The sequence below is a fragment of the Rhagoletis zephyria genome, unplaced genomic scaffold (genome assembly GCF_001687245.7).
Source record: "Rhagoletis zephyria isolate East Lansing unplaced genomic scaffold, Rhagoletis_zephyria_1.1 Rzeph_scaffold_06122, whole genome shotgun sequence".
In the NCBI taxonomy this organism is placed as follows: domain Eukaryota; kingdom Metazoa; phylum Arthropoda; class Insecta; order Diptera; family Tephritidae; genus Rhagoletis; species Rhagoletis zephyria.
In genome coordinates this window covers 4550-20373 of record NW_016163205.1, presented here as the reverse complement: position 1 = coordinate 20373, position 15824 = coordinate 4550, and the positions used below count along the sequence as shown (strand labels likewise).

The 15824-nt window shown below is 35.7% G+C and overlaps 1 protein-coding gene across 1 annotated transcript; it reads left to right on the top strand.

The window, feature by feature from the left end:
- The first annotated feature begins 10891 nt into the window (after positions 1-10891).
- Positions 10892-13514, top strand: LOC108372869 (larval serum protein 1 beta chain-like). Its single transcript, XM_017628666.1, has 2 exons — positions 10892-11168; positions 11253-13514. The coding sequence occupies exons 1-2, from the start codon at positions 10956-10958 to the stop codon at positions 13383-13385; spliced, it is 2346 nt and encodes a 781-aa protein (XP_017484155.1). The 5' UTR covers positions 10892-10955; the 3' UTR covers positions 13386-13514.
- The last annotated feature ends 2310 nt before the right edge of the window (positions 13515-15824 follow it).

Below are 15824 nucleotides of genomic sequence, written 5' to 3'. Positions count from 1 at the left end.
AAAAAAATGAACTAATGTCTTCGTAAAACTCTTGATTTCCAAGGCCTCACGTAAAAGATTTTATACCTACTAATAATGCAGATTTTTGCAAACAGTGCAATACGTGCAGACAAGCATTTGCAGTTGATAACCTCTGGGTGTTATGTTTAACGCTAAGAATAAATACACAATTCCATACACATAGTACATACATATGTATTAGGAATGTTAATCCCGGGATCCCGGCCTTTTTAAGGTCCCAAAAATCTCGCGATTTTCGGTATTTGTAATTCGCACTGATGGAAATAATAGAAACTCCTTCTTTACCAGTGTTGGCTATATTTCTTTTTTCATTTAATAATTAATATTTTTTTATAAATGTCTAACTCATTATACATATAACACCGCGCGATAGTAAATTTTAAACACAAATACATATCAATATATTCGGGAAACCATGGGCCGAATATAGTAAAATTGCGTTGTTAGTTTTTCACGCTGACGTCAGTAATTCAAAAATGTGTCCCGGAACTGGAAAATTGAATATTCATCACGAACAGTTAGGAAAAGAAACTATAACATTAAGGTCAAAAAGCAAATTCATTCGCTCGCTATCCATATAAATACATAAACGGTCGTCCAACCGCAAATAAAGTGTGAACATCGCAACATAAAGTTCAAGTAAATTGTAAATTTAAATATTTTTCACTCTTTTTATTCACGCGAAAGCGAACGGGTATCAAATTAAAGAGGAAATCCTGTAGAATTTAAGCAGATGCAATTTTTTGGTGCAGAAGGACTGGTAAGTATTGAAAATTTCTTTTTAAAATTTTATCCTTGAAATTTCGCAATATTTGTTTTTGAATTAATTATAAGCTAAAAACTTATAAAAATTCGATAACATCCTCGAATTTCATCCATCTAATTTTATCAGCTTAAAAATTACTTCTTATCAGCTTAAAAATTACTTCTTCACAAGGACGAATCCAAAAAATTTAATTTTTTTTATTCTAAAAAATTTCCTCTGCATTTAATTTTGTAAATAATTTTTGGAATTACATAATCATATCTTTGAAATCACAAAGTCCTTTAAAATAAATCCTGACGTCAGAGAGAAAAAACAAAAATGCCCCTTTAATTAAAAAAGTAGACTTCAAACCCATTTATTTTATGGTAGGAGAGCTTCTCAATACAACAATATAGAAGCAATTTTTTTCGATTTAAGTTGCTGAAAAATAATGAATATCTAAATGCCGGGACTAATCCCGGGATCCTGGGATTATGATAACGACTTCCCGAAAATCCCGGGATGGGAAAAAGCTGAAAAATTAACATTCCTAATACATACATAATTTCGAATAATTAAATGCACACACCAGTTCACCAGACTTTTAATTCTGAATTCATTATTTTGCATATTTAATATTTAATTTTTGTTAGACTAAATTGCATTTTTAGCGAAAACAAAGAACTTTTGCGAGATAAGCAATGCATTGTGAAAGACTATTGAAATCTATTTGTACTTGTTTATACAATGTGCGTATATATTTTTGCAGGAAATCTTGACGCCATGAATATGCGCTCGGACGTCGATTTGTTTAAGTACGAAATATGTAAGGAAGTCGGAGCTTCAACGAAATAGGAATTTATATACATACATACATATGTACACTAGTATCACTTAGCTAATTTTCAACGGTAGATCATGTGATGGCAACCCGGAAGAAACACAGAAAACTTTTTCTTTTAATTATAGAAAATTAATTTTTTCGAAATATACTTTTAAAGAGGATTAAGCTTTTTTATCACCTTTCATAGCATACTAATATTGTGATATTTTACTTAAATTGCATATGCAACACATTTTAATTTTTAGATAGTGGCAATCCTATTTCATTAGAGATATACAAGTTGTAACTTACATACAGTGACTCAAACAAATGACCGCATTTTGTTTTTTTAAATATTCGTAAAGTTTCATTTGTTATTTTTCTATAAAAAGACCGCCCAAGCTTTAACCAAAACCATATAAATCACAGTTCCAAACTTTATACAAAATTTAGGAAAATTCAACAAATTTTTATCAAAATTTCAACTTTTTAACCTGAATCTTTAAAACATTTTTGGGTATACAGTTTTATAGACCATACAATTTTAGTTTAATGAAACGCATGTTTCAATCGGCTTTAAAATCGTATTTTTTAAATATTTTTTGGAAAAAATCACCTCATATGACAGGACAGTTTAGAAATTTGCGTAAAAATATTTTGAAAAAAATTTCAACCCAATCATAATGTGATTTTTGGTGCTGTTTTTTAGCTTTTTTTAAAGATTGGTTTAAGAAAAACTTGAATAACTCAGCCAACACTTTACCCATTTTGCCATGTGAAAGGTATTTTCTCACGCTTTTTATTTCTTTGCAAATAAATTCATTCGCGTTAGATTTTTTTTTTGTTTTTGCAAACATCCACATGTCTTATTTCAACTTGGAATGCCGCACCTTCATCTTACTTTTCTCTGTCATACTTTGAATGTGTTGATTTGCATTAAAATAAAAAAGGGGTGGAAAATACTTTTCCAATGATACCTCATAAGTCTAAATCGGTATTGTTTTGGCTGAGTTATTCAAGTTTATCTTAAATCTATCTTTGAAAAATTATAAAAAATCCGCATCACTAATCTCATTATTATGATTCCGTTGAACAAAAAATTATATTTCTATGCAGATTTTTTAAGTTTAAACTGTTTAGTCAGCTGAGGCGATTTTTTCACTTTTAGAATTTATTTTTAAGCTTAGAATCCAAATCTCAAGAAAAAATAACAAGACAATTTTTTAATTATTTCTGTTGCTTGAAAAAGCACTTTGCTGTTGCTGTAAATTTTCTTGAAGAAATACATATATATGTAAATATACCTACGAGCAAGGCATATCAAAAAAGTAGTAGCATTAGAGCAAAAACAACATTTGCGTGTATTTTGTTGTTGCTTCTGGTATCGAAAGTGTCAAAAACTCATGACATGTTTCTTCTAAATCAAAGCGTGCCATGTGAAATACAAAAAAAAAAAAATAAGAAATAAAAAATTTAAATTGGAAAATGAAAATTGTTGCAACTTTCTTTCTTAGCAAATTTTCTTACTACTCGAAGCATGGATCCATCTTTTGCAAGGCCCAGAAATTAGCGGTTGTGCTGCTGAGTTAGCTGAGCGTTCCAAAAGCTGCTGAGTTAGCTGAGCGCTCCAAAAGCTGCCATTCAATCGCTTGTTTTGTATAGAAAAAGGTTTCACATGCAAATAGATTTAAACAACTAGGAATTTTTGTGAGAAGAAATTAAGAATATTTGACATTTTCGCGACCAAATAATTAAAAAAAAAATCAGACCAGCTGCTCTACTGATACTACCTGTTTAATGTGCCTTGCCTACGAGCATTTTTTGCTTGAGAAAGAAAAGAGGAAGAAAATTTCTTTTCCATTTCTTGTGCGTAATTTTTATGAATTTTTCGTTTTTCTTGATAGCTTGGTCAAGTTAGGCATTCAAGGTTACAATAACTCGCATAAAACTGAAAATTGGTACAAGTATTACAAACACCATTATGAATGAAAAGTCAAAAGTCCCACGCCTGCAAAAAAAAAATGTATTCAAGGTCAAAAGTCATATAAATTTTTTTTTTTTTTAATAATTTTTCAGCCCAAAAAATAATACTCATATTCGCCTGGTTATCAGTAAATATGTAGATACGATACTCATGCAGCCTTTTCGAGTACCATCAGCTCAGCTTGAAAGAAGATACAATAGTTTGGAATACGAAAACTGAAGCCAGATGCTTAGAATATGAATACACCACTACCAGCTCACCATCGAGCTTGGAGCTATCTATGTATACCTGTATAGACGCACCCCTTTATACATCGTCTCATTTCCACATTTTGAGGGTAGATTAGCTTAGGTTAGAGTGGCTGTCACTGTGTAAGAGCAGAATATATGGTGATAGGCCGTTTTGCAGGGCTGGAGGTTTTTTGCCACCGCCACATTTTCGTTTAGATTGGAACCATCTCTATGTATATATGTACATATATTCGTACTATGTACATATAGCTGTCGATCCTGACTCTAGGTTTGTGACACGTGCTCATTCATTCCTGTCTGGGATTCTTATGGAGAATTCGTTGTCTAGACAGGGTAGAGGGATGGTATAATCTAGTTGTCGTAGATTATTGGGCAGAGTTTTCAGGAAATTTTGCGTTTCCGAAACTTAGATCTATCCACAACTGGATCACATTTAGCCTGGCAGCAATACAGCCGGCCAGAAATTTCTCTTAAAGATCCACGAGTGCATAGTGGTTCAAAACTTGCATTTAATGTTCATAGTTCACTGAAGCCTTCATTTTTCGCTCAATTTGATTAATTTTTTTGAAGTAAAACTTTTTTAGCGGCGGTTGGTTGATTGGGAGTAAATTGGCAATTCAACGGAAATTGCACACGGAAGCGGTTCAACGGAAATGGTTGGGATAGAAATAAGTGCTTCTTGAATGTACATATGCGATTAATTTAACAAAAACTTGCTAATAAAACTTGCCAATACAAGCATGACAGTAAAGGTGGGTAAAGATAAAGGCAAAAATGAAGACCAAGGTAAATTTAAACACTTTGCTTATATAAGGGCAAAGGTGAAGGAGAATTTGTGGATGAAGCAAATGATAAACATAAAAGTAAAAGCAAAGATAAATATAAAGAAAAAGATGAGGATATGGATGCCGATAAAAGTAAAGAGGAAGATACAGGAAGATAGATTAAAATAAAGCTAATTATAGAGAAAAGGATATAGATAGAGATACAGAGGGGAACTATTTTGGGGATTTAGATATTTTCGGGATTCTCGGGACTTATCGACATAATAATCGATATTTTTTTATCGGTTTTGTTATCGATATTGTTATCGATTTTTTACCGATTATTTATCGATTTTGTTATCGATATTTTTTTCGATTTTGTTATCGATATTTTTTTCGATTTTGTTATCGTTTTTCTAATCGTTTTTTTTATCGATTATTAATCGGTTTTGTTTTCGATATTCTTATCGATTTTGTTATCGTTTTTCTAATCGATTTTTGTTATCGGTTATTAATCGGGTTTTTTTCGATATTTTTGTCAATTCTGTTATCGATATTTTAATCGACTTTGTTATCGATGTTTTTATCGATATTTTTATCGATTTCCTAATTGATTTTGCTACGCATATTATTATCGATTTTGCTATCGAAATTTTTATCGAATTTGTCATCGATATTATATCGAATTTTTTATCGATTATTTATCGATTTTGTTACTGGCTTTGTTATCCATTATTTATCGATATTTTTATCGGGTTTGTTATTGATATTTTGTTGGATGTTACTATTGAATACAGAATAACATAAATGTAATTAGAACGAACAGGGGTATAAGTAGGGATCTACATACATAGAAAAAATACAAAAAATATAACTAAGCAGAAGTAGTTGTATGTACATATATTAAGACAAAAAAAGTATGTGTGTAACGTAAGTTTCACTTCTCCAGTGTGGCCCAGGCACACTTACTTTTTCTAATGAAAGCTTTGAAGAGACCAGTTGAGCCTGATTTTTTGTTTTTGACGTAGAATACGTCTTACGTTTCGATGTGGAGGCTATGCTGAAATGGTGTATNTGTAACGTAAGTTTCACTTCTCCAGTGTGGCCCAGGCACACTTACTTTTTCTAATGAAAGCTTTGAAGAGACCAGTTGAGCCTGATTTTTTGTTTTTGACGTAGAATACGTCTTACGTTTCGATGTGGAGGCTATGCTGAAATGGTGTATTTGTAATTTTTAGAGCTTAACGAAAACGCTTATTGCACGAGAACTAATGAAGCGATTTCAAAGATTAGTATGCCGTTACAAGGACAAAAAACCTATCGACAGATATATTTATGTAAGTAACCAATTCGGTTTCTGTCGTAAAAACAACTGTAAACATTGCCTTGTTTCGGGGGCAATTTTGAGCCTTTAAAGTGCTCCAGCAGCTTATGATTTGCAGATATAACTCTCATTTTCGGGATGNGCTTAACGAAAACGCTTATTGCACGAGAACTAATGAAGCGATTTCAAAGATTAGTATGCCGTTACAAGGACAAAAAACCTATCGACAGATATATTTATGTAAGTAACCAATTCGGTTTCTGTCGTAAAAACAACTGTAAACATTGCCTTGTTTCGGGGGCAATTTTGAGCCTTTAAAGTGCTCCAGCAGCTTATGATTTGCAGATATAACTCTCATTTTCGGGATGTGGATTCTTTGGAGCAATAGAAATATTATCGTGTACAGATTTTATATAAATCCAACAAATATTGAGCATTTTAAGGCAAAAAATTGTTGAAAAAATTTGCAAATTTTTGGTATTACCAAAATGCTCGAAAACCGCTCAAATGATTTGGTTTTTGTTTTCTTTAATCAAAAATTCAATAGTTTTCCTTTCGTTTGGTATATGGGAAGTATTGGTTGATATCTGCTAAGCATATTTATTTGATTCAAATATATGGGCATAAATTATTTCCCATACAAAATCACTTCGTCATCGTTTTGCAAACACGTGCATGCGTTGGAAGTGAGGGAAGGAGACAAAAAGTATGTATGTGTGCGTAAGTATATATTACAGTTTTTTATAAACAGATGGCACAATATTTATAACCTAATCGCGCGTATGTACTTATGTAAATACATACATTGAACATATCGCACACCGTCTTCAAAAGAGTCACAACTAAAAATTTGGCATTTTTGAGATTAAGCGCTAAAAATGTACGCAGAGCTTTTATTTACCTTTCAGCAAAAGCTGGAGCCAATTTTTGTTATAATTTGTTGAAAAAAAGGTAAAGTCTCCCGCGCCCATATGGTTAGTATTTGCTACGAAATTGTTTTTCGCATTTTCTGACGAACGTGTAATTTTGAGTAGTGACCCTTTGAAGACGGTGTGCGATATGTTGATTACAGTTAATGTGGATTTGTTTCTAAAAAAGGCGAAAACTTTTTGAAGTGAAACAACACTTAGAAAAACACCAATCCAAGAATAAAGGTGAGTACGTACATAGATAAAGAAAAGGATAAAGGCAAAAGTAAAAATAAAAACAAAAACAAAGTTGCGTAGAGATAAAGGCAAAAATGAAACAAAGGTAAATTTAAACCATTTACTTATATAAGGGCAAAGGTGAATATGTAGTATATGAAGAATATGATAACAATAAAAAAAAAAAAAACAAATATAAATATGAAGAAAAAGATGAGGATGAGGATACCGATAAAAGTATAGATGAAGATAGCGGAAGAAAGATTAAAATAAAGGAAAAGAAAAGGATATAGACAGAGGCACAGAGACTCAATCTGGGAGCTATTTCGGGATTTCAGAGATTTTCGGGATTCTCGGGACTTATTGATATAATAATCGATATTTTGTCGGTTTTGTGATCGATATTTTTATCGATATTGTGTTGATTTTGCTATAGATATTTTCGGAGCTTATCGATATGATGGTCGATATTTTTATCGATATTTTTTATCGATTTTGTTATCGATATTTTTATTAATTTTGTTATCGATTTTGTAATCGACTTTGTTATCGATTTTATTATCGATTTTGTTATCTATATTTTTTATCGATTTTGTTATCAATACTTTTATCAATTTTGTTATCGATTTTGTGAACGATTTTGCTATCGATTTTGTTATCGGTATTTTTATAGATTTTGTTGGCGATATTTTAATCGATTTTGTCATCGGTTTTTTTATCAATATTTTTATTGATTGGGTTAACGATTTTTCTATCGATACTATTATCGCTTTTGTTATCGATATTTTTATCGGTTTTATTATCGATATTTCTATCGATATTATTATCGATTTTGATATCGATATTTTCATCGATTTTTTTATCGATATTTTTATTGATTGGGTTAACGATTTTTCTATCAATACTATTATCGTTTTTGTTATCGATATTTTTATCGGTTTTATTATCGATATTTTTATCGAGTTTGCTATGGATTTTGTTATCGATTTTTTTATAGATTTTGTAATCGATTAAGTTATCGATATTTTTATCGATTTTGTTATCGATGTTTTTATCGATTTTGCTATCAATATTATTATCGATATTTTATCGATGTTGCTATCGATTTTGCCATCGATATTATCGCTTTCGTTATCGATATTTTTTTCTTAGTGTATGCTCTCGTTTTTGACTTGGATATGCTCTTAACCATACCACGTATTCTACGTTTAAAATTAGCGGCTGTATCTGCGATACAGCCTGCAGACCAAGACAAAGGCACTGGACTGTTCCTTTTTTATAAGCTTTTTTTCCTTGTATTAAATTTTTTAGTGCAAATGGCAGAATAAGTAGCAATTTTGAAGAAAATCGTTTATCCTGTGGTAGTTAATAAATGTTACATAATAAAAGCTAGTTGAAAACAATTGTACCCCCAAAGCAAAAAAAAGCGTTCCAAAAAAAGTGTGGAATCTTATGAAAAATATGTTCACCAAAATTTAAATTGCTACTTTCTCCGCACTTTGCACTAAAAAAATTTTATCTAAACATATACAAATTCACAAATCTGACTTAACTTGCTAATTTTCAATTCAAACTGTGCGGTGGAAGATTTAACATTACTTCCAGAGATTTGGTGAGTGTAGGTAGAGGTAGAGCTTCCGTGACTAGCAAGGAATCCGTCCTCTGTACCCGTACCATCTTGCTTCTGGACAAAGTCTTGTGTAACGCCGGCTACCATACGGTGACGCCGTATGCATATACATATGTGATTTATTCCCCATTTTTGCCTATAGCCGTTTTGCAGGCATAGAGGTTGATATTGGCCTCCCTGGAGCAGTTTTCGATGTTTCGCTTCCAAGTAAGTTTCCTGTCTAGGGTAACTCCAAGAAAAGAGCTAGTTCTACCCAGGGTGGGAGGTTTGATTAGAGGAAGATTGTATTTCCTCGTTAATAGTACCATCTTTGTCTTAGTATGAATGACGCAGAGTCCACAATCCTTAAACAAGATGTCTACAAGACTTAATGCATTTTACAATAACTCACTTAGAAGAAACGAAGTAAGACGTATAGGTCTGAAATCTTACGGTTTCACATGAACGGCGCTGCCCCCTTTTGGCAGAAAAATCACCGTTATCCATTCATATGGTACGTGAATTAGGGATAAGCAGCATTTAAAATCTGAGTAAGCAGGGGGCACAGTAGGTCCTTAGCTGCATGCATAGGTGCGCGAAAGACTCTTATCAAGTGTCGGATATTTGTAGAATTGGAAGGACATTATAGCCCATTCCACCGTATCATAACTTACGACGCCCTATGCAGTGCTGCCTGTGGACAGATGAGTCCTATTAAATATCAGGTGTCGTCAGAGCACTCTTAAGGATCTCCCGCATTTCGTCATATGATGATGACAAGTCACCGTTACGCTTCTGAATAGAGTTAATACTTGAAGAAGATTTCGACTGTTGGCATCAGAGTTTTCTTCTATGTTATTGCAAAAGTTTTGCTAAGATTCGCGGTTCGCCTTCTTTATGACCTTCTTGAAAAATTTTAGTACATCCTTGTAGGAGTGTCACAAAACTGTTCTCTTGGCTTGATTAAAAAGTCACCTGTCATTCTTTCTCAGTGCTCAGGTATCACAATCCCACTACCAGGGTTTCTTTTTGGCCTTAAAAAGTTTGGTGGAGAGGAAACTCAGAAAGCAGCATTACAGTCATTTATCACAAAAATAATAATAAGAGTATAGGTTGGGGCGCAATTGCATAGTACACCAGTTCGGTGAGCTCCGGAAGCTCGGTGAAAATCCCTGCTACTAATATTTCGCTGAGGTCAGGTATTTTCTGCTGTCTGTTGAAAAGCACGGAATTCGTATTTTCCGGTTCCCGCCCCGTTCTCGTTTACCACACAATAATAATATAATAAATAATAATAGTTTGTTGGGTGATCCTTATAACAAATCTGTTCTTGTTGGGAGCTACATATCCGAGATTGCCATAATAAGAATATCGTTGACATAGACGACAAATTTTACTGCCAAGAGTTAAATGTTCTTAAGGAGTTTTCTTTTCCATTTACATTGTGAAGATCTACTCTAACCTATTACAGTCTTCATATTTACTTCGATTAAGTGACGAATATATTCCTTCAGCATCGTGCGATTTTTCCATGTCTTAAGTAATATGAACAGATGTTCAAGAATCAGTGGTAAACACTCTTACACGTACATATGTAGATAGATATATATTAACAGAATATTAACAAATAAGCAGTTTGATTATCACAGTCTGAATGAGTAAAGCCTAAGGTAGGTACTTTTCCTGAGGCATTGAACACAACAAACAAGAGATAAGAGATGTAGCGAAAACCAATTATTAAACGTTATGTACATACATATTATGTATTGTTGTTTTTATGCATGCAATATAATTAATTTTAGCAAGCAGACATATTTCGATTAATTTATTAAATACATACGTGCATGCATATATTCATGAATAAAAAACAAATTATGGTATGGCACATCTGTTCTTGAGCCCACAAGCAAGACATAAATGACAGATGCTGCACATTAATGTGTAATGATAATAGGCATATCATGGCAATATGCGACATATAGTACGAGTATATACACACACTATTACTTAAGCATAAACACCTCATGCATACACGCTCACACATGTTCTCTCACCTTAATAAAACAATAACATTATTATTATAAATCAGCATATAAGATCACCAACATGGTCACAAAAGGTCATGCAGAATCCATAATGGTTTGTTTGTTTTCTTTTTGACAATATAATTGGAAAGAAATCTGCCGCCTCACTGATAAGTGAAAGTGTATATAAGGGCACATTTGCTGTCAAACAATCAACAGTCTTTAGGCATTGGAGCCAAGTATCTAATCCGGAGCAGTTGTCGAGATGAAACTAACTATCGTTCTTTTGGCCCTCGTCGGCCTAGTAGCCGCCGTAAGCATTCCTGCCACCACCAACAAGGTTACGGTTGCCGATCATGCTTTCTTGGAGAAACAGAAGTTCCTCCTTGAGATCGTCTACCGTGTAGAGGATCCATTGATGTTCGAAGAATACATCAAATTGGGCCAGCGCTTGGTCAACGATCAGACGCAATACAGCGTAAGTTTAAATTAAATTTATACAAATTTTCACTTCCCTTCAGCAAAGCTTTAAACATTCGAAAAATGTCCTTTATAATTGCAGCACTTCGATTACAACATGGAAAGATTCTACGAGTCCTACAAAATGGGCGCACTCTTGCCAAGAGGTGAATTCTTCGGCGCTCTGGTCCGCACTCACCACAAACAAGCCTACGCTCTCTTCAACTACTTCTACTACGCCAAGGATTGGGAAACCTTCCAACAAAACGTCGCTTGGGCTCGCATCCATGTCAACGAAGGCATGTTCGTTTACGCTCTTACTTTGGCCGTCATCCACCGTGATGACTTCCAGGGTCTCATCCTCCCCACCATCTACGAAATCTTCCCACAATACTTCTTCAACAGCAAATTCATCTACGCTGCCGAGAAATTCGACTACAATACCTGGAGCAAGTACACTCAATACGAGAAGGAGTTCAATGATGTCTACTACCAGAACAACAAATACTACAACCAAGACTACTTCTACATGAAGGACTTCAAGACCTACCAATGGTGGAAATTGATGGGTATTGGTGAGAACTGGTACGCTGCGGAGAAGAACTACCCACTCCGTGAAAACACATACGAAATTGTCGGCGATGAGAAATATGCATCATTCATGAAGGATGTCAACATTTTCTGGCATCCCGTTGATTACACCCGCGATATTGAATTCTTCAACGAACATTCTGTGTTGTCCTACTTCACTGAAGATTTGGGCTTGAACTCATACTGGTACTACTTGAACATGGACTACGCTTTCTTCTTGAACGGCGACAAGTTCGGTTTGAACAAGGATCGTCGTAGTGAATTGTGGATCTATAATGTTGAACAACTGTTGTCTCGTTACTACATGGAACGTTTGTCTCATGGTTTCGGCGATATTCCAGAACTCTCCTGGTATCACGCTTACGAATACGGCTATGATCCAGAGTTGGTCTCTTTCAATGGTGCTGGTTACACTTACCGTAAGAACTACTTCGAAATCCAAAGCTACGGCAACTTTGACATGTTGAACCAGATCCAAAGCGCCTACAAACGTATCTATGGTATCATTGAATCCGGTGTGTACACCACCCGCGACGGACACAAGATCGATTTGCAACAACCCGAAGCTGTTGAATACATCGCAGATTACTTGCAAGGTAACGTCGATATCTTCGACAAGTACGTCCTCAACTCTTGGTACATGCTAAGCCACATGCTCATTGCCAACACTGAATATAACCAATTCGAAGTAATCCCCAACGTCATTTTGAACTACGAAACCATGATGCGCGATCCCCTCTTCTACAGCTTGTACAAACAAATCAGCACCGTCTACTACCTATACAAACAACAACTCACACCTTACACCAGAGAGGAACTTGCTCTACCCGGCGTTGAAATCAAGCGTGTGGGAGTCAGTGAAATGGTTACCTACTACGATTTAGTAGACTTTGATGTCACCAACCTCATGAACGACAAAATGGTAATCGTTGATGGTCAATTCGTCTGGGATAAGGCATTATACGCCCGTCAAATGCGTCTCAACCACAAACCATTCAACTTTGACATCACCGTCCAATCTGACAAACCACAGAAGGTTGTCATTCGCGCATACTATGGACCTAAATACGATGAATATGGGCGTATTATCTCGCTGAACCAGAACCGTCAGAACTTTGTTGAATTAGATGAATTTGTTTATGAATTGTCTGCTGGTGAGAATGTCATCAGACGTTCGTCCGACGACTTCTACTGGACTGTCAAGGATCGCACCACCTACACAGAATTGTACCGCTACGTAATGGCTGCCTTCGATGGCAAATATGCATTGCCTTTGGACATTAGCGAACCACACAGTGGCTACCCAGACCGTCTTCTCTTGGCTAAGGGTTGGGCCGGTGGTTTCCCAGTGCAACTGCTGTTCTACATTGCGCCATACCAAGCGACCGTTGAGCAAGCCTACAACTTCGATGCATCCTACTCTGCTGGCATTGGTTCCGGCGCACGCTACGTTGACAACAGGCCCTTCGGTTACCCACTCGACCGTCCAATTGACGAGTACGAATTCTTCGTGCCTAACATGTACTTCGTTGATGCCAGCATCTACCACCAAAACACACTCAAGCAATACTACGAGGGATACAAGAACTACGGACAATTCGACTACAGTTATTACAATAACTACTACACCAACTACTTCCATTAAATCAAAGGCTCCAGCTGGCTGTGGAATTTGGTATTTCTAAGAGAAAAATGAAAATATTGTCATGTTGAACTAGTAGCTTAAGGGTTAAAGAAAGTAAAGCAGAACGAAATAAATGGTAAAAAGGATAAATACGACGTCCTTACTTGTAATTAGTTAGAGTAAGCATTTTCATGGTAGCGTCAATTGTTTTCGGGTTTCCATACCTCGAAAAACTTTGAGCTCAGCTTAAATTAAAGGCTATTATTATTAGCTCGTCTCGCGAAACTAAGAAGCCTTCCATCCATATTTAAGAAATTGTCTTAGTATACTCATGCTTGCTTTCATTGAGCAGATGGGACTGTAGTGTTTCTGGCTGGTCACTCTTGGTGGCACAAACCACATTTGAACTTTCTACCATGAAGGGGATGAGAGCGCGAAGAACGTTTGGCCGCCTTGGCAAGGACTGCATGGAGAGTCGAACACCTGAACTCCTTACCACACAACAATCTGATGCAATTTACTCCTTGACCATGTACACTTACATAGAACAGATAAAAGTTAGGTAGTCAAAAGAGCTATAAGGATATTAAAGTAGGAGTTTTATCAAGTTCAGGACTGAATCAGCTCAAAATAAAAGTTGCTCCAGCCNCCAGCTTAATAGGGTCGAGCCCCCCTCCTAAATTTCATTCTGGCTACGCCGATGGTTAGGTTAATGCGGCTGCCTTCATCCGACATACGAGAGTGGTACACTTAGACCCAGTGGGTCCGTTGTGATATCAATTGAGAGCTCGAATTCGAACCCGTCCGTTCGCCTAGAAATGGAACCAGTTGGTTAGGTTTAGAAAGCGCGAGAATTCGTAAATTCCTGCTTCACTTAGATCAAACCGGTGGTGGTGAAATGAGCGTCTTCTCGCCCACATGAGGGTGGGGCAGTGAAAGAGATAGTGTTCCTCGATTTCGTCCACGTCGCGGCAACCATTATTAAGTGAAAAATAATTTTACTTTAGGTTATCACCATAGGTGGTCTAATCTAGCTTAAGCTCATTCCAAACGGCAGTTTAGTGTAGCCAATCAGAACACACTTGACCAAAGCATCAATTCTGCCCACTTAGAAGTGAATAGCATTTATGAACTTTCCCCCTCCTTTGTGAAATTTTACATGTACATGAAACGATGGATTTTGGAATAGGCCCAAGGGGAATAACATCTTTAAGCAGCGGAGTATGAATTAAAATTTCAAATCATGGCTATAAGTGATGCTAAGATTGACGAATGGAACGTAAAAAGATAAAAATAAAGATAAGAGAAAAATAAACTATGATTTGTATGTAGGTCCTAATTGTTGCTATAACCGCTTAAGTGCTTTTGACTGAGATCAACATGGCATTTACATCGTTCCTCTAGCTATCTGCCGCGCACCTAAAAACTAAGTCCCTCTCCATCTGATATTTCGACCCCGAAGGAAGGCTTCCTCTTCTTCTACCAGCACCAGGGTGTATCGCCTGGAATACTTACGATATCAAAGTCGTTGTAATAGTCACTATGGAATTCCACGATTATCTATAAAAACAGGGAGGTCAAGCGGTGGCTTGAACCCCTTACCCCTTACAAAATACAGGAGGGGTACCTCAACCGTTACCTACAACCACTAACGTAACGGCGACAACATCGGAACGTACTTCGAGGCCTGCCTGAAAGCCATTTCTGTAGGGTGTCACCCCTACACACTCAGGTAACAGAATACCCCAACCACCAGCTCAAGGCGAACAAATCATAAACGTCGTAGAATTGTGGTGGCCAGGGGAGATATTTCACCTTCCTTTATTTGTTCCCCAACCAAAGATTGAGGTAAACAGTGCCACCAATGTCAAGGAAAAGGGGGTGATTGATAGCGAGAAAGGCCTCACATCCGAAGATCAGCCGTCGCGTTGCAATTCACTGCAGTTTGCACGAAAAATACAAATATTTATGTAGAATGACTTCATTATACGCCGTATGTGTGCTACCATCGCACAGTGGATCAAAACTGGCTTTTAGTGTTCACAATTCACTGGAGCCTTCATTTTTGACTCAATTTTTATGATTTTTTTTTTTTTTAATGGAAGCTAATAAAATTTGCCAGAGACCAGTTGAGCCTGATTTTTTAAATTTTTATTTGAAGTGCAGAAAAAGTACCAAAAAAGAAAAAGTAAAAATTAAAAAAAGGGAAATGTTATTAAAACATTTTCACATTTTTTTTTGTCTTTAGAAGAAAATGTGGATATGCAGTTTTATATGTAATATCTTCGACTTTAGTGATATCGATTTTGGGTATTAAATGGAAAAAAAATATTTTTAATTTTGTGAATATCCATAGAGGCATCTGGCGTTTTACCCCTTTACGAGAGCCTTAATCGACTCCAATCGGGACCAAAATTTATATGTGATATCTTCGACTATGATAGTATCGATTTTGGGTAT

Coding starts and splice junctions, on each gene's coding strand:
- LOC108372869 (XM_017628666.1), top strand. CDS start 10,956: ATGAAACTAACTATCGTTCTTTTGGCCCTCGTCGGCCTAGTAGCCGCC. Junction 11,169..11,252: donor ACGATCAGACGCAATACAGC/GTAAGTTTAAAT, acceptor TTATAATTGCAG/CACTTCGATTACAACATGGA.